The sequence below is a fragment of the Telmatherina bonti genome, assembly GCF_933228915.1.
Source record: "Telmatherina bonti genome assembly, chromosome: 19".
NCBI lineage: Eukaryota > Metazoa > Chordata > Actinopteri > Atheriniformes > Telmatherinidae > Telmatherina > Telmatherina bonti.
In genome coordinates, this window is record NC_136617.1 from 2120372 (window position 1) to 2143759 (window position 23388).

Genomic DNA, 23388 nt, shown 5'->3' on the forward strand with positions numbered 1-23388 from the left:
CGTACCCCCTCGGAGCCCCGTACCCCCTCAGAGCCCCGTACCCCCTCAGAGCCCCGTACCCCCGTCGGAGCCCGTACCCCGTCAGAGCCCCGTACCCCCGTCAGAGCCCCATACCCCCTCAGAGCCCCGTACCCCCTCAGAGCCCCGTACCCCCGTCGGAGCCCCGTACCCCGTCGGAGCCCCGTACCCCGTCGGAGCCCCGTACCCCCGTCGGAGCCCCGTACCCCCTCGGAGCCCCGTACCCCGTCAGAGCCCCGTACCCCCTCAGAGCCCCGTACCCCCTCAGAGCCCCGTACCCCGTCAGAGCCCCGTACCCCCTCAGAGCCCCGTACCCCCTCAGAGCCCCGTACCCCCGTCGGAGCCCCGTACCCCGTCAGAGCCCCGTACCCCGTCAGAGCCCCGTACCCCCTCAGAGCCCCGTACCCCCTCGGAGCCCCGTACCCCCTCAGAGCCCCGTACCCCCTCAGAGCCCCGTACCCCCGTCGGAGCCCCGTACCCCGTCAGAGCCCCGTACCCCCTCAGAGGCCCGTACCCCCGTCGGAGCCCCGTACCCCCTCGGAGACCCCTCGGGAGCCCAGTACCCCCCTCGGAGCCCCGTACCACTACAGAGCCTGCGATCCCTGTACCCCCTTAAAAGCCCAGACCGCCTCAGAGCCCGCTACCTCTAAGTCCTTGACTGCGAGTACCGCCTTAGAGCCTTATACATGGTAACGTTTAAAGTAAAAAAAAAAAACAACAACAACTTTAAACTTAGTTTTGGAATTCCTTGAAACTGAATTTGAATGTCAAGTTTCCATCTATTGTACGATGGTTTCTCCATGTGCAGATGGAGAACGACAGCTGTCCACTTACTGGTGGTCTTAGGCTGAGGAGGACCTCGGTCCCTTTCAGGACTGAACTTTTTTCAGAATCTTCCTGATTGTGAAAGTTCTGGATGTAGAAACTATATATGAGGACTGCAAAGCACAACATTCCTGGCCACGGTACCCATTAAGATAGTATTTTGTTGAATTCCAGAACCAGTTTTGTCAAGAAGTTCTTCAGGTTCTGGAAAACAAACTCAGAAAGTGGTCAGTTTGAAGTACCACAAGAACCAGAACTGTTTCCTCTCTGTGACCTGTTCCTGGTTTTGTCTTCTTTAGGTGGGTTTTGTATGAGAAACACCCAACTTTAAGGGGGAGAAAGTTGCCCTGGACGAAGGGGACATCGAGCTCCACCAGTCCATTTGGACCGCCTAACAAACCGCTGCAGGACGCACAGGACTGGACCGGAGAGGGAAGCGAGGAAGAGACAGAGATGAAGACAACCCAGAAATTTATTCATCGGATCTGTTCGCAGAGCGGTCCGGGGTGAGCTTTTGCTTTACCCTCCATCATTGACCTGGAGGATCCTCAAAATACGTCTTTGAAACCTGTTGGTTCTGGTGGTGGTTTTAGGTTCTGATTTAGTTTCTGATCCAGGTCTTACGTTGTGGTCCAGTTTTATGTTTAGGCTTTATGTTCTGGTCCAGGTTCATCTGACATCATATCTTGGTCTGATTCATGGAAGTGTGACTGGGACCGGCGTCCATCTGATGAAAACATTCAACCGCATTAAACGTTCCTCCGGTGAAACGTTCCACCGGATGACACTTTCCTCCGGATGAAAAGTTCCACCTGATGAAACGTTCCATCTGATGAAACGTTCAAACCGCATGAATCGTTCCTGCAGGTGAAATGTTCCTCCGGATGAAACTTGCTACCGGATGAAATGTTCCTCCGGATGAAACCTTGCTACCGGATGAAAACGTTCCTCCGGATGAAACGTTCCTCCGGATGACACGTTCCACCTGATGAAATGTTCCTCCGGATGAAACGTTCCTCCGGATGAAATGTTCCTCCGGATGAAACGTTCCTCCGGATGAAACGTTCCTCCGGATGAAACGTTCCTCCGGATGAAAACGTTCCACCGCATGAAACGTTCCTGCGTGTGAAACGTGCCTCCAGATAAAACGTTCCACCGGATGAAACGTTCCTCCGGATGAAACGTTCCTCCGGATGACACGTTCCACCTGATGACACGTTCCACCTGATGACACGTTCCTCCGGATGAAACGTTCCTCCGGATGAAACGTTCCTCCGGATGAAACGTTCCTCCGGATGACACGTTCCACCGGATGACACGTTCCTCCGGATGAAACGTTCCACCGCATGAAACGTTCCTGCGTGTGAAACGTGCCCCCCAGATAAAACGTTCCACCGGATGAAACGTTCCTCCGGATGACACGTTCCTCCAGGGATGACACGTTCCTCCGGATGACACGTTCCACCTGATGAAATGTTCCTCCGGATGAAATGTTCCTCCGGATGAAACGTTCCTCCGGATGAAACGTTCCTCCGGATGACACGTTCCACCTGATGACACGTTCCACCGCATGAAACGTTCCACCCGCATGAAACGTTCCTGCGTGTGAAACGTGCCCCCCAGATAAAACGTTCCACCGGATGAAACGTTCCAACCGCATGAAACGTTCCTGCGTGTGAAACGTGCCCCCAGATAAAACGTTCCACCCGGATGAAACGTTCCTCCGGATGACACGTTCCACCTGATGGACACGTTCCTCCGGATGACACGTTCCTCCGGATGACACGTTCCACCTGATGACACGTTCCACCTGATGAAACGTTCCTCCGGATGACACGTTCCACCTGATTGAAATGTTCCTCCGGATGAAATGTTCCTCCGGATGACACGTTCCTCCGGATGACACGTTCCACCTGATGAAACGTTCCTCCGGATGAAACGTTCCTCCGGATCACACGTTCCTCCGGATGAAACGTTCCACCGCATGAAACGTTCCTGCGTGTGAAACGTGCCTCCAGATAAAACGTTCCCACCGGATGAAACGTTCCTCCGGATGACACGTTCCTCCGGATGAAACGTTCCTCCGGATGACACGTTCCACCTGATGAAATGTTCCTCCGGATGAAACGTTCCTCCAGATGAAACGTTCCTCCGGATGACACGTTCCTCCGGATGACACGTTCCTCCGGATGACACGTTCCACCTGATGACACGTTCCACCTGATGACACGTTCCACCTGATGACACGTTCCACCTGATGAAACGTTCCTCCGGATGAAACGTTCCTCCGGATGACACGTTCCACCTGATGAAATGTTCCTCCGGATGAAATGTTCCTCCGGATGACACGTTCCTCCGGATGACACGTTCCTCCGGATGAAACGTTCCACCGCATGAAACGTTCCTCCGGATGAAACGTTCCTCCGGATGAAATGTTCCTCCGGATGACACGTTCCTCCGGATGACACGTTCCTCCGGATGACACGTTCCACCTGATGAAACGTTCCTCCGGATGAAACGTTCCTCCGGATCACACGTTCCTCCGGATGAAACGTTCCACCGCATGAAACGTTCCTCCGGATGAAACGTTCCTCCGGATCACACGTTCCTCCGGATGAAACGTTCCACCGCATGAAACGTTCCTGCGTGTGAAACGTGCCTCCAGATAAAACGTTCCACCGGATGAAACGTTCCTCCGGATGACACGTTCCTCCGGATGAAACGTTCCTCCGGATGACACGTTCCACCTGATGAAATGTTCCTCCGGATGAAACGTTCCTCCAGATGAAATGTTCCTCCGGATGAAACTTGCTACCGGATGAAACGTTCCTCCGGATGAAACGTTCCTCCGGATGAAACGTTCCTCCGGATGAAACGTTCCACCTGATGAAATGTTCCTCCGGATGAAACGTTCCTCCGGATGAAACGTTCCTCCGGATGACACGTTCCACCTGATGACACGTTCCACCTGATGACACGTTCCTCCGGATGAAATGTTCCACCGCATGAAACGTTCCTGCGTGTGAAACGTGCCTCCAGATAAAACGTTCCACCGGATGAAACGTTCCTCCGGATGACACGTTCCTCCGGATGACACGTTCCTCCGGATGACACGTTCCTCCGGATGACATGTTCCACCGGATGAAACGTTCCTCCGGATGAAACGTTCAACCGCATGAAACGTTCCTGCGTGTGAAACGTTCCTGCGTGTGAAACGTGCCTCCAGATAAAACGTTCCACCGGATGAAACTTTCTACCGGATGAAACTTTCTACCAGATGAAACGTTCCACCGGATGAAAAGTTCCATCAGATGAAACGTTCCACCGGATGAAACTTTCTACCGGATGAAACTTTCTACCGGATGAAACGTTCCACTGGATGAAACGTTCCTTCAGATTGAACGTTCCTTCATATGAAACGTTCCACCAGGTGAAACGTTCTTCTGGATGAAATGTTCCTCTAGATGAAACTTTCTACCGGATGAAACGTTCCACCGGATGAAACGTTCCTCCAGATTAAACGTTCCACTGGATGAAATGTTCCTCTAGATGAAACGTTCCTTCAGATGAACCTTTCTACCAGATGAAACGTCCACTGGATAAAATGTTCCTCTAGATGAAACGTTCCCCCGGATGAAACGTTCCCCCGGATGAAACATTCCACCTGATGAAATGTTCCACCTGATGAAACGTTTAACCGCATGAAACGTTCCTTCAGATGAAACGTTCCACCGGATGAAACTTTCTACCGGATGAAACGTTCCACCTGATGAAACGTTCCACCGGATGAAACTTTCTACCGGATGAAACGTTCCTCCAGATTGAACGTTCCACTGGATGAAAATTCCTCTAGATGAAACGTTCCACCGGATGAAACTTTCTACTGGATGAAATGTTCCTCTAGATGAAACGTTCCTTCAGATGAAACGTTCCATCAGATAAAACTTTCTACCAGATGAAACGTACCTCCGGATGAAACGTTCCACCGGATGAAACGTTTAACCGCATGAAACGTTCCTTCAGATGAAACGTTCCACCGGATGAAACTTTCTACCGGATGAAACATTCCTCCAGTTAAACGTTCCACTGGATGAAACGTACCTCTGGATGAAACGTTCTTCTGGATGAAACGTTCCTCCGGGTGAAACGTTTCACTGGATGAAACGTTCCTTCAGATGAAACGTTCTTCTGGATGAAACTTTCTACCGGATGAAACGTTCCACCGGATGAAACTTTCTCCCGGATGAAACATTCCTCCAGTTAAACGTTCCACTGGATGAAATGTTCCTCTAGATGAAACGTTCCTTCAGATGAAACGTTCCATCAGATAAAACTTTCTACCAGATGAAACGTTCCACCGGATGAAACGTTCCTCCGGATGAAACGTTCCACTGGATGAAACGTTCCACTGGATGAAATGTTCCTCTAGATGAAACGTTCCCCCGGATGAAACGTTCCACCTGATGAAACGTTTAACTGCATGAAACGTTCCTTCAGATGAACCGTTCCACCGGATGAAACTTTCTACCGGATGAAACGTTCCTCCAGATGAAACGTTCCACCGGATGAAACTTTCTACCGGATGAAACTTTCTACCGGATGAAACGTTCCACCGGATGAAAAGTTCCATCAGATGAAACGTTCCACCGGATGAAACTTTCTACCGGATGAAACTTTCTACCGGATTAAACTTTCTACCGGATGAAACGTTCCACTGGATGAAACGTTCCTTCAGATTGAACGTTCCTTCATATGAAACGTTCCACCAGGTGAAACGTTCTTCTGGATGAAATGTTCCTCTAGATGAAACGTTCCTTCAGATGAAATGTACCTCCGGATGAAACGTTCCACTGGATGAAACGTTCCACCAGGTGAAACGTTCTTCTGGATGAAACGTTCCACCGGGTGAAACGTTTCACTGGATGAAACGTTCCTTCAGATGAAACGTTCTTCTGGATGAAACGTTTCACCGGGTGAAACGTTCCACTGGATGAAACGTTCCTTCAGATGAAACGTTCCACCAAGTGAAACGTTCCACTGGATGAAACGTTCCACCAGGTGAAACGTTTCACTGGATGAAACGTTCCTTCAGATGAAACGTTCTTCTGGATGAAACTTTTCACCGGGTGAAACGTTCCACTGGATGAAACGTTCCTTCAGATGAAACGTTCCTCCGGGTGAAATGTTCTTCTGGATGAAACGTTCCACCGGGTGAAATGTTCTTCTGGATGAAACGTTCCACCGGGTGAAACATTCCACTGGATGAAACGTTCCTTCAGATTGAACGTTCCTTCAGATGAAACGTTCCACCAAGTGAAACGTTCTTCTGGATGAAACGTTCCACCAGGTGAAACGTTCTTCTGGATGAAACGTTCCTCCGGGTGAAACGTTCTTCTGGATGAAACGTTCCACCGGGTGAAACATTCCACTGGATGAAATGTTCCTCTAGATGAAACGTTCCCCCGGATGAAACGTTCCACCTGATGAAACGTTTAACCGCATGAAACGTTCCTTCAGATGAAACGTTCCACCGGATGAAACTTTCTACCGGATGAAACGTTCCTCCAGATGAAACTTTCTACCGGATGAAACTTTCTACCGGATGAAACGTTCCACAGGATGAAACGTTCCTTCAGATTGAACGTTCCTTCATATGAAACGTTCCACCAGGTGAAACGTTCTTCTGGATGAAATGTTCCTCTAGATGAAACGTTCCTTCAGATGAAATGTACCTCCGGATGAAACGTTCCACTGGATGAAACGTTCCACCAGGTGAAACGTTCTTCTGGATGAAACGTTCCACCGGGTGAAACGTTCTTCTGGATGAAACGTTCCACCGGGTGAAACGTTCTTCTGGATGAAACGTTCCACCGGGTGAAACATTCCACTGGATGAAACGTTTCACCGGGTGAAACGTTCCTTCAGATGAAACGTTCCTTCAGATGAAACGTTCTTCTGGATGAAACGTTTCACCGGGTGAAACGTTCCACTGGATGAAACGTTCCTTCAGATTAAACGTTCCACCAAGTGAAACGTTCCACTGGATGAAACGTTCCTTCAGATTGAACGTTCCTTCAGATGAAACGTTCCACCAAGTGAAACGTTCTTCTGGATGAAACGTTCCACCAGGTGAAACGTTCTTCTGGATGAAACGTTCTTCTGGATGAAACGTTCCACCAAGTGAAACATTCCACTGGATGAAACGTTCCTTCAGATTGAACGTTCCTTCAGATGAAACGTTCCACCAAGTGAAACGTTCTTCTGGATGAAACGTTCCACCAGATGAAACGTTCTTCTGGATGAAACGTTCCACCGGGTGAAACATTCCACTGGATGAAACGTTCCACCGGGTGAAACATTCCACTGGATGAAACGTTCCTTCAGATTGAACGTTCCTTCAGATGAAACGTTCCACCAAGTGAAACGTTCTTCTGGATGAAACGTTCCACCGGGTGAAACGTTCCACTGGATGAAACGTTCCTTCAGATTGAACGTTCCTTCAGATGAAACGTTCCACCAAGTGAAACGTTCTTCTGGATGAAACGTTCCACCAGGTGAAACGTTCTTCTGGATGAAACGTTCTTCTGGATGAAACGTTCCACCGGGTGAAACATTCCACTGGATGAAACGTTCCTTCAGATTGAACGTTCCTTCAGATGAAACGTTCCACCAAGTGAAACGTTCTTCTGGATGAAACGTTCCACCAGATGAAACGTTCTTCTGGATGAAACGTTCCTCCGGGTGAAACATTCCACTGGATGAAACGTTCCTTCAGATTGAACGTTCCTTCAGATGAAACGTTCCACCAAGTGAAACGTTCTTCTGGATGAAACGTTCCTCCGGGTGAAACGTTCTTCTGGATGAAACGTTCCACCGGGTGACACATTCCACTGGATGAAACGTTCCTTCAGATTGAACGTTCCTTCAGATGAAACGTTCCACCAAGTGAAACGTTCTTCTGGATGAAACGTTCCACCAGATGAAACGTTCTTCTGGATGAAACGTTCCACCGGGTGAAACATTCCACTGGATGAAACGTTCCTTCAGATTGAACGTTCCTTCAGATGAAACGTTCCACCAAGTGAAACGTTCTTCTGGATGAAACGTTCCTCCGGGTGAAACGTTCTTCTGGATGAAACGTTCCACCGGGTGACACATTCCACTGGATGAAATGTTCCTGGAAGACGTTCCTCCTTACCGTGTCTATTGTTCCTCAGGATTACAGCGTTCCAGAGATCAGCCTTTTCCCTGAGGAGAATGCTGAGGGGAAGAAGGTGGTCTTCAGGGACACTTCGGAGGATGCCAGGATCTTTGGATTCCCAGTGAAAGCCAACTCCATCATTATCAATGCTGGCCTGTGAGTGAAGATCCAAGAGAAAACCTGTTCTTGTGAAGGGTGTGTTTTATTCTGCTCTTCTCCCCTCCAGTTGGCTCGTCTTTGCACAGCCCTTTTTCCAGGGCGTCCCGCAGATCCTGGAGGTGGGGGGGTATTCCAACCCAGCAGCCTGGGGGGTGGAGCAGCCCTATGTGGGGTCTCTGCATCCACTGAAAGTGGTGAGAAGATTAAATTCTCCTTCTGCTGGGAATTCTTGGTGTGAAGGTTCTGATCTGATCTTTGTTCTCTGTGACAGGGAGAACCTCGAGTGGAGAACATGTACGAGCCAAAGGTGAGGAAGAAGTTCATCCCAAAGTCATGTGATTCATGCATCACAAACACTTCAGAATTCTTCCTCTCAACCTCCAGATGCAGATCTACGACAAGCCTTACTTCTCTGGTAAATCCAGGACCATCACGTCCAGCATGCGGGATTTCATGACCAGAATGGACAGGCAGCAGACCACCTTCATGCATAACGTGGGTTCCTTGAAGGTTCTGGGAGGAATGTAAGTGTCACTCTGCTGAAACACCACAGATCATCTGATCTCAGAGGAGCTGATCAGGTCTGTTTGTTGCAGCTGGGTGGGCTATGAGAAGGAGGGCTTCAGGGGCCACCAGTACCTGCTGGAGGAGGGAGACTACCACGACTGGAGGGTGTGGGGGGGCTGCAACGCTGAGCTCCGTTCCGTCAGGATCATCCGAGCTGTAAGTTCTGAAACAGCAAAGGTAGCGGATATCTCCAGAGGCCCCGCCCACTTTAAACAGTGTCCTGTCCGCATAACGACATACGGAACATCGTCTGTCTGCCGTATTTTACCAGATTTACTACACAGTACTACAGTTTTAGTGTTGCAGTACTGCGGTGTTATAGTACTACAGTACTATAGTGCTACAGTGTTTCAGTACTACTGTATTACAGTACTGCAGTGTTACAGTACTACTGTATTACAGTACTGTAGTACTGCAGTGTTACAGCACTACAGCGTTACACTACAATAGTACTACAGTAATACTGTATTACAGTACTGCAGTGTTACAGTACTACTGTAGTACAGTACTGTAGTACTGCAGTGTTACAGCACTACAGCGTTACACTACAATTGTACTACAGTAATACTGTATTACAGTACTACAGTGTTACAGTTCTACTGTAGTACAGTACTGTAGTACTGCAGTGTTACAGCACTACAGCGTTACACTACAATAGTACTACAGTAATACTGTATTACAGTACTGCAGTGTTTCAGTACTACTGTAGTACAGTACTGTAGTACTGCAGTGTTACAGCACTACAGCGTTACACTACAATTGTACTACAGTAATACTGTATTACAGTACTGCAGTGTTACAGTACTACTGTAGTACAGTACTGTAGTACTGCAGTGTTACAGCACTACAGCGTTACACTACAATAGTACTACAGTAATACTGTATTACAGTACTGCAGTGTTACAGTACTACTGTAGTACAGTACTGTAGTACTGCAGTGTTACAGCACTACAGCGTTACACTACAATTGTACTACAGTAATACTGTATTACAGTACTGCAGTGTTACAGTACTACTGTAGTACAGTACTGTAGTACTGCAGTGTTACAGCACTACAGCGTTACACTACAATTGTACTACAGTAATACTGTATTACAGTACTACAGTGTTACAGTACTACTGTAGTACAGTACTGTAGTACTGCAGTGTTACAGCACTACAGCGTTACACTACAATAGTACTACAGTAATACTGTATTACAGTACTGCAGTGTTACAGTACTACTGTAGTACAGTACTGTAGTACTGCAGTGTTACAGCACTACAGCGTTACACTACAATAGTACTACAGTAATACTGTATTACAGTACTGCAGTGTTACAGTACTACTGTAGTACAGTAGTACAGTATTCTATTATAAGTATTATAAGTGGATGTTTCAGCTCACATCAAACATTCCTGCAGAGAAACTCCACGTTTCACAGGAGAACTGATGTGGCGTGCACATGTAAACGTGCACATTTGGTCATGTGACAAAGATGAACCCCCAAACTGCCAGACAGCTGGACCCTCGCAGAGCACCCCCTGGTGTGTGTGTGTGTGTGTGTGTGTGTGTGTGAGAGAGAGAGAGAGCTGCAGTGTAAATGTGGAAGTGTATAGGTTAGTGTGTAAAGTTGAGGGGGGGCCACGGTGGATGGAGAGCCCATCCCAACAAGGTACTGAGTGTGGTGTGAATGTCGGGGGGCGTGGGGCGGGGCAGGAGGAAGAACACCCCCCACCCCGGCGCCTCCACCCGGGCCAGGACCCCCCAGGCCCGGTCCCACCCGGCCCCCCAGGCCCACCAGGAGCCTGGAGGAGTAAAACTGCTGTCTGGCTGTGCAGGAGCTTTCGGAGCCGGTGATGATGATGTTCGAGCAGCCGGAGGAAGACGAGGGTCTGCTGGAGGAGAACACCTTGGAGGTGACGGAGGCCATTCCTGACGTGGAGCTGCACGGCTATAAGACCTCCACCCGCTCCATCCATGTGCTCAGCGGAGCGTAAGTTCTTCTCTCACCCTTTCCTCAGTCACATCCAGGTGTTCGCTGGTGCTCAGGTAGATGTTCCTCCTGCAGATGGATAGCTTACTCTCACGTGGACTTCTCTGGGAACCAGTATGTCCTGGAGAAAGGTTTCTATAACACTTGTGCTGACTGGGGCTCTCAGGACACCCGGATCTGCTCGGTTCAGCCCATCTTACAGGTGAGACCGGAGAGGATCTTCAGCGTTCAGGACTTCAGGTGATTTCATGAGACTTTGTTGTGTTTCAGGCTCCATCAGACACGTCGGGCTGCAGGAACAAGGTGAGTCATATCATCTCCAGAACAACAACGCTGCTGTCGCCATCAACATCATTTCCAGTCTGATTACATTCATTTGTGACTTATTAATGAAGAAACTGAATGAAAGTTTCATTTCCAAAGCGAACCTGATGCACTTCACCTCATTTGCTTTGCAGCCGACGTGCAGACATCTGTCACATCCCGTAAAACAGAAATAATCCAAAACATCTTAGTTATGAGCAGCTAAATCAGAGATGCTCCAAGAACTGAAATCATCTTTCAATAAAGTTTGTATTTGAGTATAAATAATCAGTAAACAGAGCTGTGATGTATCTGTAGAGCAGTTTCCTCTTCATCACCCTGATATGTCGTCCAGGCTGCCAGACCATCCTCCTCTGCAAGTCCTTTTGACAAGGTTTCCATAGCAACACGTGATTTAAAAGGAAACTGTGCTCCATGATGGTCAGGCTCCAGGAGAAAAACTGGCATTGATGATCTTTGTTGGCGTCAGATTTCCGCTTCTCCTTCTTATTGTGCGGAGATATTTCTGGTCGGTCAACAGCACAACCGCTTCTGCAGAGGAACCTTTTGGGTTGACCTACTTGCCATTTCCATCAGATCATCTTTTACTCCGAACCCGACTTCCAGGGAGAGTGCAGCATCTTCAGCCACCAACAGGAGGAGCTGCCAGACAAGTTCCTGAGCAGGTCGTGTCGCGTGGCAGGAGGAAGGTGAGCAACCAGGAAATACCAGCTGGGAGGCTGAACGGGCAGAAGAAAACATGATGATGATGATTGTCTGGTTCCAGCTGGGTTCTTTATGAAGACAAGCTCTTCTCTGGGAACTTGTACGTCTTATCTGAGGGGGAATACCCAAGTTTAACCAGTATGGGCCGCCCCCCCAGCAGCAGCATCCACTCTGTCAAGCCGGTCCCCATGGTGAGGAGGCAGACGCACGTTCAGGTCAAACTGCATCCAGCTTCAGTCGCCAACCTTTGTCTTTCTGTCTGCAGATCTTCTCGGTTCCCTCCGTCTCTCTGTTCAGCCTGGAAGGTCTGGAGGGCAGAGAGATCACCACTGACTCCGAGGTCCTCAGTCTGGTCCAGGAGGGCTTCAACAACCACGTCCTGTCTGTCCGAGTCAACAGTGGCTGGTCCGTGTGTGTGTGTGTGTGTGTGTGTGTGTGTATTACTCTGCTGTAACCTTGTCCTCTGTTTGCAGTTGGGTGTTATGTGAGTACAGTAACTATAGGGGGCGCCAGTTCCTGCTGGAGCCCAGTGAAATCACCAACTGGCCCAAGTTCAGCTCTCTCCATGTGATCGGCTCCATGTTCCCCATCAGACAAGTACGTCAACTAGTTCTGTTCCAAAATAGCTCCAATCCACCACGGCTGATCTCACATGTTCATTCGCACATACAGGAACACATAAGGGGTTAAAATTTCAACCTGTAATCATGAAACCAATGAAGTTTGACACGTTACATGAATGATTTCCTTATGTGGGTTAGATGTTCGGCGACCCAGAACGGTTCTGACGTGTTCGGCGACCCAGAACGGTTCTGACGTGTTCGGCGACCCAGAACGGCTCTGACGTGTTCGGCGACCCAGAACGGTTCTGACGTGTTCGGCGACCCAGAACGGTTCTGACGTGTTCGGCGACCCAGAACGGTTCTGACGTGTTCGGCGACCCAGAACGGTTCTGACGTGTTCGGCGACCCAGAACGGTTCTGACGTGTTCGGCGACCCAGAACGGCTCTGACGTGTTCGGCGACCCAGAACGGCTCTGACGTGTTCGGGGACCCAGAACGGTTCTGACGTGTTCGGCGACCCAGAACGGTTCTGACGTGTTCGGGGACCCAGAACGGTTCTGACGTGTTCGGGGACCCAGAACGGTTCTGACGTGTTCGGCGACCCAGAACGGTTCTGACGTGTTCGGCGACCCAGAACGGTTCTGACGTGTTCGGCGACCCAGAACGGTTCTGACGTGTTCGGCGACCCAGAACGGTTCTGACGTGTTCGGCGACCCAGAACGGTTCTGACGTGTTCGGGGACCCAGAACGGCTCTGACGTGTTCGGGGACCCAGAACGGTTCTGACGTGTTCGGCGACCCAGAACGGCTCTGACGTGTTCGGGGACCCAGAACGGTTCTGACGTGTTCGGCGACCCAGAACGGCTCTGACGTGTTCGGCGACCCAGAACGGTTCTGACGTGTTCGGCGACCCAGAACGGCTCTGACGTGTTCGGCGACCCAGAACGGTTCTGACGTGTTCGGCGACCCAGAACGGTTCTGACGTGTTCGGCGACCCAGAACGGCTCTGACGTGTTCGGCGACCCAGAACGGTTCTGACGTGTTCGGGGACCCAGAACGGCTCTGACGTGTTCGGGGACCCAGAACGGCTCTGACGTGTTCGGCGACCCAGAACGGCTCTGACGTGTTCGGCGACCCAGAACGGTTCTGACGTGTTCGGCGACCCAGAACGGCTCTGACGTGTTCGGCGACCCAGAACGGCTCTGACGTGTTCGGCGACCCAGAACGGTTCTGACGTGTTCGGGGACCCAGAACGGTTCTGACGTGTTCAGGGACCCAGAACGGTTCTGACGTGTTCGGGGACCCAGAACGGTTCTGACGTGTTCGGGGACCCAGAACGGCTCTGACGTGTTCGGGGACCCAGAACGGCTCTGACGTGTTCGGGGACCCAGAACGGCTCTGACGTGTTCGGCGACCCAGAACGGCTCTGACGTGTTCGGCGACCCAGAACGGTTCTGACGTGTTCGGGGACCCAGAACGGTTCTGACGTGTTCGGCGACCCAGAACGGCTCTGACGTGTTCGGCGACCCAGAACGGTTCTGACGTGTTCGGGGACCCAGAACGGCTCTGACGTGTTCGGCGACCCAGAACGGTTCTGACGTGTTCGGGGACCCAGAACGGCTCTGACGTGTTCGGCGACCCAGAACGGTTCTGACGTGTTCGGCGACCCAGAACGGTTCTGACGTGTTCGGCGACCCAGAACGGTTCTGACGTGTTCGGGGACCCAGAACGGTTCTGACGTGTTCGGGGACCCAGAACGGCTCTGACGTGTTCGGCGACCCAGAACGGTTCTGACGTGTTCGGGGACCCAGAACGGCTCTGACGTGTTCGGCGACCCAGAACGGTTCTGACGTGTTCGGGGACCCAGAACGGCTCTGACGTGTTCGGCGACCCAGAACGGTTCTGACGTGTTCGGGGACCCAGAACGGCTCTGACGTGTTCGGGGACCCAGAACGGTTCTGACGTGTTCGGCGACCCAGAACGGCTCTGACGTGTTCGGCGACCCAGAACGGTTCTGACGTGTTCGGGGACCCAGAACGGTTCTGACGTGTTCGGCGACCCAGAACGGTTCTGACGTGTTCGGCGACCCAGAACGGCTCTGACGTGTTCGGCGACCCAGAACGGTTCTGACGTGTTCGGCGACCCAGAACGGTTCTGACGTGTTCGGCGACCCAGAACGGCTCTGACGTGTTCGGCGACCCAGAACGGCTCTGACGTGTTCGGCGACCCAGAACGGCTCTGACGTGTTCGGCGACCCAGAACGGTTCTGACGTGTTCGGCGACCCAGAACGGTTCTGACGTGTTCGGCGACCCAGAACGGCTCTGACGTGTTCGGCGACCCAGAACGGTTCTGACGTGTTCGGGGACCCAGAACGGCTCTGACGTGTTCGGCGACCCAGAACGGTTCTGACGTGTTCGGCGACCCAGAACGGCTCTGACGTGTTCGGCGACCCAGAACGGTTCTGACGTGTTCGGGGACCCAGAACGGCTCTGACGTGTTCGGGGACCCAGAACGGTTCTGACGTGTTCGGCGACCCAGAACGGTTCTGACGTGTTCGGGGACCCAGAACGGTTCTGACGTGTTCGGCGACCCAGAACGGCTCTGACGTGTTCGGCGACCCAGAACGGTTCTGACGTGTTCGGCGACCCAGAACGGCTCTGACGTGTTCGGCGACCCAGAACGGCTCTGACGTGTTCGGCGACCCAGAACGGCTCTGACGTGTTCGGCGACCCAGAACGGTTCTGACGTGTTCGGCGACCCAGAACGGCTCTGACGTGTTCGGGGACCCAGAACGGTTCTGACGTGTTCGGCGACCCAGAACGGTTCTGACGTGTTCGGCGACCCAGAACGGCTCTGACGTGTTCGGGGACCCAGAACGGTTCTGACGTGTTCGGCGACCCAGAACGGCTCTGACGTGTTCGGGGACCCAGAACGGTTCTGACGTGTTCGGCGACCCAGAACGGCTCTGACGTGTTCGGCGACCCAGAACGGTTCTGACGTGTTCGGCGACCCAGAACGGTTCTGACGTGTTCGGCGACCCAGAACGGCTCTGACGTGTTCGGCGACCCAGAACGGCTCTGACGTGTTCGGGGACCCAGAACGGCTCTGACGTGTTCGGCGACCCAGAACGGTTCTGACGTGTTCGGGGACCCAGAACGGCTCTGACGTGTTCGGCGACCCAGAACGGTTCTGACGTGTTCGGCGACCCAGAACGGTTCTGACGTGTTCGGCGACCCAGAACGGTTCTGACGTGTTCGGGGACCCAGAACGGTTCTGACGTGTTCGGGGACCCAGAACGGCTCTGACGTGTTCGGCGACCCAGAACGGTTCTGACGTGTTCGGGGACCCAGAACGGCTCTGACGTGTTCGGCGACCCAGAACGGTTCTGACGTGTTCGGCGACCCAGAACGGCTCTGACGTGTTCGGGGACCCAGAACGGTTCTGACGTGTTCGGCGACCCAGAACGGTTCTGACGTGTTCGGGGACCCAGAACGGCTCTGACGTGTTCGGCGACCCAGAACGGCTCTGACGTGTTCGGCGACCCAGAACGGTTCTGACGTGTTCGGCGACCCAGAACGGCTCTGACGTGTTCGGCGACCCAGAACGGCTCTGACGTGTTCGGGGACCCAGAACGGCTCTGACGTGTTCGGCGACCCAGAACGGTTCTGACGTGTTCGGGGACCCAGAACGGCTCTGACGTGTTCGGCGACCCAGAACGGTTCTGACGTGTTCGGCGACCCAGAACGGTTCTGACGTGTTCGGCGACCCAGAACGGTTCTGACGTGTTCGGGGACCCAGAACGGTTCTGACGTGTTCGGGGACCCAGAACGGCTCTGACGTGTTCGGCGACCCAGAACGGTTCTGACGTGTTCGGGGACCCAGAACGGCTCTGACGTGTTCGGCGACCCAGAACGGTTCTGACGTGTTCGGCGACCCAGAACGGCTCTGACGTGTTCGGGGACCCAGAACGGTTCTGACGTGTTCGGCGACCCAGAACGGTTCTGACGTGTTCGGGGACCCAGAACGGTTCTGACGTGTTCGGGGACCCAGAACGGCTCTGACGTGTTCGGCGACCCAGAACGGCTCTGACGTGTTCGGCGACCCAGAACGGTTCTGACGTGTTCGGGGACCCAGAACGGTTCTGACGTGTTCGGCGACCCAGAACGGCTCTGACGTGTTCGGGGACCCAGAACGGCTCTGACGTGTTCGGCGACCCAGAACGGTTCTGACGTGTTCGGGGACCCAGAACGGCTCTGACGTGTTCGGCGACCCAGAACGGTTCTGACGTGTTCGGCGACCCAGAACGGTTCTGACGTGTTCGGCGACCCAGAACGGTTCTGACGTGTTCGGGGACCCAGAACGGTTCTGACGTGTTCGGGGACCCAGAACGGCTCTGACGTGTTCGGCGACCCAGAACGGTTCTGACGTGTTCGGCGACCCAGAACGGCTCTGACGTGTTCGGCGACCCAGAACGGCTCTGACGTGTTCGGGGACCCAGAACGGCTCTGACGTGTTCGGGGACCCAGAACGGTTCTGACGTGTTCGGGGACCCAGAACGGTTCTGACGTGTTCGGGGACCCAGAACGGTTCTGACGTGTTCGGGGACCCAGAACGGTTCTGACGTGTTCGGGGATCCAGAACGGCTCTGACGTGTTCGGCGACCCAGAACGGTTCTGACGTGTTCGGCGACCCAGAACGGTTCTGACGTGTTCGGCGACCCAGAACGGTTCTGACGTGTTCGGCGACCCAGAACGGCTCTGACGTGTTCGGGGACCCAGAACGGCTCTGACGTGTTCGGGGACCCAGAACGGCTCTGACGTGTTCGGGGACCCAGAACGGCTCTGACGTGTTCGGGGACCCAGAACGGTTCTGACGTGTTCGGGGACCCAGAACGGTTCTGACGTGTTCGGCGACCCAGAACGGTTCTGACGTGTTCGGCGACCCAGAACGGTTCTGACGTGTTCGGGGACCCAGAACGGTTCTGAAAGTCTGCAACCCTCCAAACCGATCCCATTATGAACTTCTGAGTTCTGACACAATATTTTCTTCCAGCAGAGTCGACAATTGTTCCGAGTGCGGAACAAGGACAGCGGTCATTTCCTTTCTGTCCAGGGTGGTGTGGAGGAGATGAAGTCTGGTCGGGTGCTGGTGACGCCAGATGTGGAACCCCATAGTGATATCTGGTTCTACCAGGATGGACTTATTAAGAACAAGGTAAAGATGTTGGACCTGGAAGTCAACTTTACAACACTGCATTTAAACAAAGGACATCTACCATCTTTGGTCTGATCCCTAATCCCAACCCTAACCCGCTATGTTCGGTTCACATGGGTCTTCATCAGACCGCAGACCAGTTGGTCCTCACAGTCTTCATCAGATTGCTCAGTTTTCCATTTTAACAGCCTAATTATGGAACTGAGTTGGAGATGGTGCCTTTTAGTCGGGTGTACGCACCTGCACCTGTAAATGGTGGCACAGTAGCAAAACGTTACTAACCTACATACAGTTACACACCTGTAGTCTGTTCCACCTCTGTTGATTATTAATATAGACCTGCAGGAGGTCACACGTGCTACAGGGAATGATCTCTACAGCGTCTGTGATTATTTTGCACGAGAAACCGGACTATTCAATGCATCACACAGGACACTAATTCTGTTGTTGCTACAGGGATTGTTCTGTATCTGACTCTAACATCAACAGATGTCCATAGACAAGTGTTGAGGATGCACATTAGATTTATCAAGTAAACCAAAGTTCGGGGCACCACCTGACAAGTCAGGAACAAAGAAACTGAACAATGCCACAGTCTCAAGAGTCAGCGAAGGCTGAAATCAAGCACTGGCTTTGTCACTGGTAATCTGACACTGACAAATGCAAAATAAGCACAGACAACCTCCGTTTAAGATACACCAGGATTTATTGAACAGATTTTTATCGACAGGATAACCTCAATCGGTTCAATCAATGTAAAGCACTCAAATTTCCTATGCTAAAATATTGTCAATCTAACTACAAAAATCTATGAATAAAATGGTTAAGACAATGAGACATAAATAAAGGTTGGTTTTATGGATTTGTGTATGGATGTGTGTGTGTGGGGGGGGGCTAAAGTGGAAATCACTTTGGCAATGAGTTTTGAGTATGAGGCTAGCTGTAGGTTACAATCTAGCTTAGCGACTATCGGTGCTAGCAGTAGAGTAACGGCTAAGTTAGCAGTGAGTGGGGTTGGCTATGAGTGGCTGTGAGGCACTTGTTTTGAGGTTGCTATAGCTTAGCACACCTAGCCTACGGTGACTAGCGAGAGGTTAGTCAGGTAATGGTGTTAGCACTGAGGCTGATGCTACCACTTCCTGAGCAAAGATACAAAGTGATCTAAAGGACTAGATGATGGGCAATTTGGAGGGAGAGAATTAAGCATGAGCTTTAGTTAGCATCAGCCATTCAATGCTAATGTTAGTCTAGCCGATGCTAATGCTAATTTAGCAGATTACTAAATGGCTGACAGAAGGAGGACAAAATGGCAGATAGCCATGTGGTCTTCAGACTCTCAGGTTCCGGGGAACTTCGAGGGAGAAAAAGGAAAGAAGAGATGAGAGTAGTCAGAAATTACTTGAATTGGCAGCTCTGTGGTCCTTACAAAGGCACAAATGTGAGCTATACTCCTATGGTTGTGGCTGGCGGCTGTAGTTCAGGAGGAAGAGCAGTTGGCTTGCAACTGGAAAGTTGGGAGTTCGATTCCAGGCTTCTCCTGACTATGTGCTGAAGTGTCCTTGGGCAAGACACTGAACCCTAAAGCTTGTTCCATCCTCCACGAAAAGCCAGAACTTTTTTCTTGTTCTCGAGGCTCCAAGAAGAAAATGACGTCATTTTGTTCTCGCGGATGCATTTGAAGACAGTTCTTGACACACCGGGCTGGCAGAACTTTTTTCTTGGGGGGCCCCGAGAAGTATGGTGTGATTGGTCGGACATGTGAGGTGGGCGTGGTTAACACGGAGAAAGCAGGAAGCGGAGTTGCTGCTTCTGTGTGTTTCCTGTTGCCGGATTGTTTAGATAAAACAGCTGATCGAGGTGGTGAGAAAGTACCAACATTTTTACATGTAGCATTGAAACACTCGGACCCAGCCGCGTGCACGACCCGCCCCGCCGCGTGCACGACCCGCCCCGCCGCGGACGAAGCTGCTCGTTAAATATGAAACTAGAAACTCGGAGAGCGGAAACCTCCACCAAGCACAATGTTAAAGAGTCCTTTTAAAACATTTCCTAGATCCCAACAGTGATCCGAATCACCACCAAAATTTAATTAGTTTTCCTTTTTACATTTGTAACAACTCTCTTAAATAAAATATTCATAATATAATATTTATAAAAATCCGTCCGTAATGTTTTAAGTTATCTTGAGCAAAAAGACGCCGGGTAAAACATAACCTCCTCGGTGGAGGTAACAACCGGGTTCATTGAACATAAAGCAGACATCTGCCCCCCGCAGTGACCCTCCCCCCCGCTGCAGACCTGCTTCTCCTGGAGGATGGATGGACCTGCCGAACAAGACGTTTTTTCTTGTTCTTGCAGCCTCGAGAACAAGAACTCAGTTCTTGCTTCTCGTGGAGGATGGAACAAGCTTAAGTTACCCCTCGGTGTGCTTATTGGGCCATGAGTCTGTATGTAAGTCGCTTTGGATAAAAGTGTCTGCTAAATGATTAGAATAGAATAAAATTTAGAAAGGTAACACAGATAGCCAAACAGTTGGTGTCAACAGGTTTGCAAAACAGCGAGCTTAATATTCATTCCAAAAATAAGATAAATGAAGATAAACTCAGAACCAAATATAAAAATAACCAAAACAGCAGCAACACAAACAATCAAATGGAGATAGCCATGTCCTGCTTTTATTAGCTAGACAATTAGCTAATATGGTCCCTAAACAATTGTAAAAGAAATTATGCCCAGACACAGAAGCCGCTTACTTGGCACTGTTCTCGGTAACTGTGAGGAATTTTCTTTAATCCTTTGTAGTTCTGGTTTGGAGGCCCTTGCAGGCTGGGTCCTGCAGCAGGTCTTGGTTCTGCAGAAATGATCCCTCTGGCAGAACCAGTTACATCGACGGTTTCAGGTACCTTAGGGTTGCCGGGTACACAGACAGCAAATCCAATACACACCTATAGACTATTCGGCATCTGTTGATTATTTTTATACACCTGCAGGACGTCAGACACCTATATAGATAGATTACACACCTGTAGGTGGTTGCATAGCTGTATATGGTTACAATTCAATTCACCTTTATCTATATAGCGTCAAATCACGGAAGTAGAAGGAAGAGTATTGTGAATTTGATCTCTAATAGTGTCAATTTTATTCCTGAAAAAATACATGAAATCATCACAGCTAAGTGAGAAAGGAATACATGGCTCCACAGCGCTCCGGCTCCTAGTAAGCCTAGCTACAGTGCTGAAAAGAAACCCAGGGTTGTTTTTGTTTTCCTCTATCAATGATGAATAATAAGCTGTTCTTGCCGTACGTAAGGCTTTTTTGTATACAATTAAACTTTCTTTCCAGGTTAAGTGAGACTCCTCTAGTCCTGATGAACGCCATCTGTTTTCCAAACGCCTTGATGCCTGTTTTAGAGCTCGAAGCTGGGAATTAAACCAGGGAGCCTTCATAATCTTACCTAATTTCTTCTTCTTTAGGGGGGCAACATTATCCAAGGTTGTACGCATTGAAGCTGTTATAGTATCAGCATGTTGATCAATCTGAGCAGGAGTAAGGCTTAAAGGGGGACTCTCGGTCATGCTAACACATGGTAGAGGGGAAAAAATTGATTCAATTGATTGTTTAAATTTTGTAATAATATTGTCTGATAAACATCTACTATAGTAGAATTTATTTTTGGTCAGTGAGTAATCAAATAAAGTGAATTCAAAGGTTAATAAGAAGTGATCGGACAAGACAGGGTTTTGAGGAAAAACTTTGAGCTTATCAGTCTCAATACCAGATGTTAGAACCAGATCAAGAGTATGACCATGAGAGTGAGTGGCTCCATGGACATTTTGTGAAAACCCAATTGAGTTTAGAATAGAGCTAAAGGAAATGTTTAAACTATCATTTTCATCGTCAACATGAATATTAAAATCACCTAGTACAATGACCTTATCAGTAGTCAGCACTAACTCAGACAAGAGATCAGAGAATTGGGTCAGAAACTCGGAGTAAGGTCCAGGTGGGCGATACACTAATGCTAAAAGGAGCGGTTTCTCTCAATTCCATTTTGGATGAGATAAATTTAATGTCAGGAATTCAAAGGATTACACACCTGCATATATTGATACTCACCTGTAGACAGTTACAGATCTATAGATTGTTAACACACCCATAGAGTGTTACACACCTGTGAATTTTACACACCTGTCCACAGGAAAAGTTTCTCCACAATCAACAATTCAGGGTGTTTGTGTGTACTGATGGAAGAAAGACATTGAACATCAAGCTTTTTGGTCTTTTTACTGACTTTTCTGCCTTTAGGATTATAAACTTTTATTTGGAAACTCTGCGTTTAGATTGTCTGCTGATGTTGTAGAGAGTGGATGTGACCCTGTTTCAGCATCAATAGAGACTTTATGAGAGTTAAGAACCTTTCTGAAGGACCCACAATGGTTCACCTCTGTTAGCTCGCCAGGGACTAGAACCCTGGTTTTAGAAACCAACAAAATAATAATACTACTTACAAAAAGCCCAAATAAAGTTTGACCCCCTTCCTCATCATGCCTTTGTTCTTATGACCACTCACAGCAGGAAAATATCCTTGCATAAATAGTATTCAGTTTAGTCTCATTTGTTTACCAGAATTTCTTTATTTATGAGGAGAAATTTTGATGTTTTACTTTGAGACAAAATGGCCCATGTAGCCAGTCTGACACTAAACAATTTCCTGTCACCTGGAGGGAAACTAATGGATGTATTTGGTGTTTGTGGTTGCAGTTGTCTCCCACTATGAGCCTCCAGGTGATGGGTGACATGGAGCCAGGAGCGAAGGTGGTTTTGTGGACCGAGACCCGACAGCCAATCCAAACATGGATGGCCCAGATGAAAGGTCTCATCAGCAGTCTTACGTTCCCTGGAATGGTTCTGGATGTTAAAGGTAGGACTGGACAACTCCTCTGTCCTGGGCAACATGAGGAAAGTGTAGTATCTCAGATGTATTTTCAGGATTAAACCATGAAATTAGGTGATCTTTACATCATCACCATGATACTCCTGTGACACCGTTTCAGGTGGGAAGACATATGACAAGGACCATGTAGTGGTGATGCAGGAGAACGACGAGAGGCTGAGCCAACAGTGGCAGATGGAGCTGCTGTAGACGGAACTGAGCATGCTCTGTACCTCAGGGAACATTCACTTTTCTGCTTTCACATGTCTGTTATTATCTGTAAAGAAAGAGAAATGAGAGGCTGCTGTCGGTCTTTCTGGGCTAATTCTAACACTAATTCTAACTCTATCTTCAGCTGTTTTTGATGAAACACAGCAGCTTTCACCATTTATACCTCCTGCAGCAAACACGCAGCAGCCGTGCAATTTTCAGTCCGAACAAAGGATTAAAGTCAAAGGAATCTGATTTTTGTGCATGTGTGAAACACTATATGCTTTGTGGTAATTTTGTTGTCATGGTGCTTGTTGGTCAGTTCCTTCCTTGCTGACATATTTTTATGGAAGCCTTTATCTTAATGTTCGGGAGAATATCTTTGTATGACGAAAGGGGGTTTAAAATGACATAAATAAAGATAACATTGAAAGGAGTGGAAGCTTTGAGGATCATTTTATGTTCATATCCAGCTCTGGTCCTCTACCAGAGTGTATTTAACTCGATCTGCTGTTACGACAGAGGAGGTCTCGGGCTCGACTCTCCTCGTTAAGGTCTGATGAGCAGACCCAGGAACCAATGCAGCTTGATATCACTAGACTCCCAGAAGAGACACGCCGCCACAGGTTGGAACAAGGATTGTCTCTAGGTTGTGGTGAGAAAAGCCAACTAATGCCTAAATGCCGGAGGC

General features: G+C 50.0%; 2 protein-coding genes across 2 annotated transcripts in view; both read left to right on the top strand.

Annotated features, from left to right (window-relative positions):
- The window catches only part of epha10 (EPH receptor A10), a gene marked incomplete at both ends in the record, with an annotated part of 134164 nt that extends 133496 nt beyond the window's left edge, over positions 1-668 (top strand). Inside the window, 2 exons of the mRNA XM_079259222.1 lie at positions 32-91; positions 141-668. Coding sequence (XP_079115348.1) covers positions 32-91; positions 141-668 — 588 coding nt within the window. The remainder of the gene's footprint in view (positions 1-31; positions 92-140) is intronic.
- A 139-nt stretch (positions 669-807) lies between these two features.
- On the top strand, positions 808-22748 carry crybg2 (crystallin beta-gamma domain containing 2; the record flags this gene model as incomplete). The annotated part of the gene is given in 20 exon segments (XM_079259223.1): positions 808-857; positions 1143-1161; positions 1164-1214; positions 1216-1320; positions 1322-1348; positions 8061-8200; positions 8271-8397; positions 8475-8510; positions 8588-8727; positions 8800-8926; positions 10591-10745; positions 10821-10947; positions 11016-11048; positions 11646-11758; positions 11836-11965; positions 12040-12179; positions 12248-12371; positions 17393-17551; positions 22316-22475; positions 22609-22748. Coding segments are annotated over 20 exon segments (2052 nt in total). The 3' UTR covers positions 22698-22748.
- Between the last annotated feature and the right edge of the window lie 640 nt (positions 22749-23388).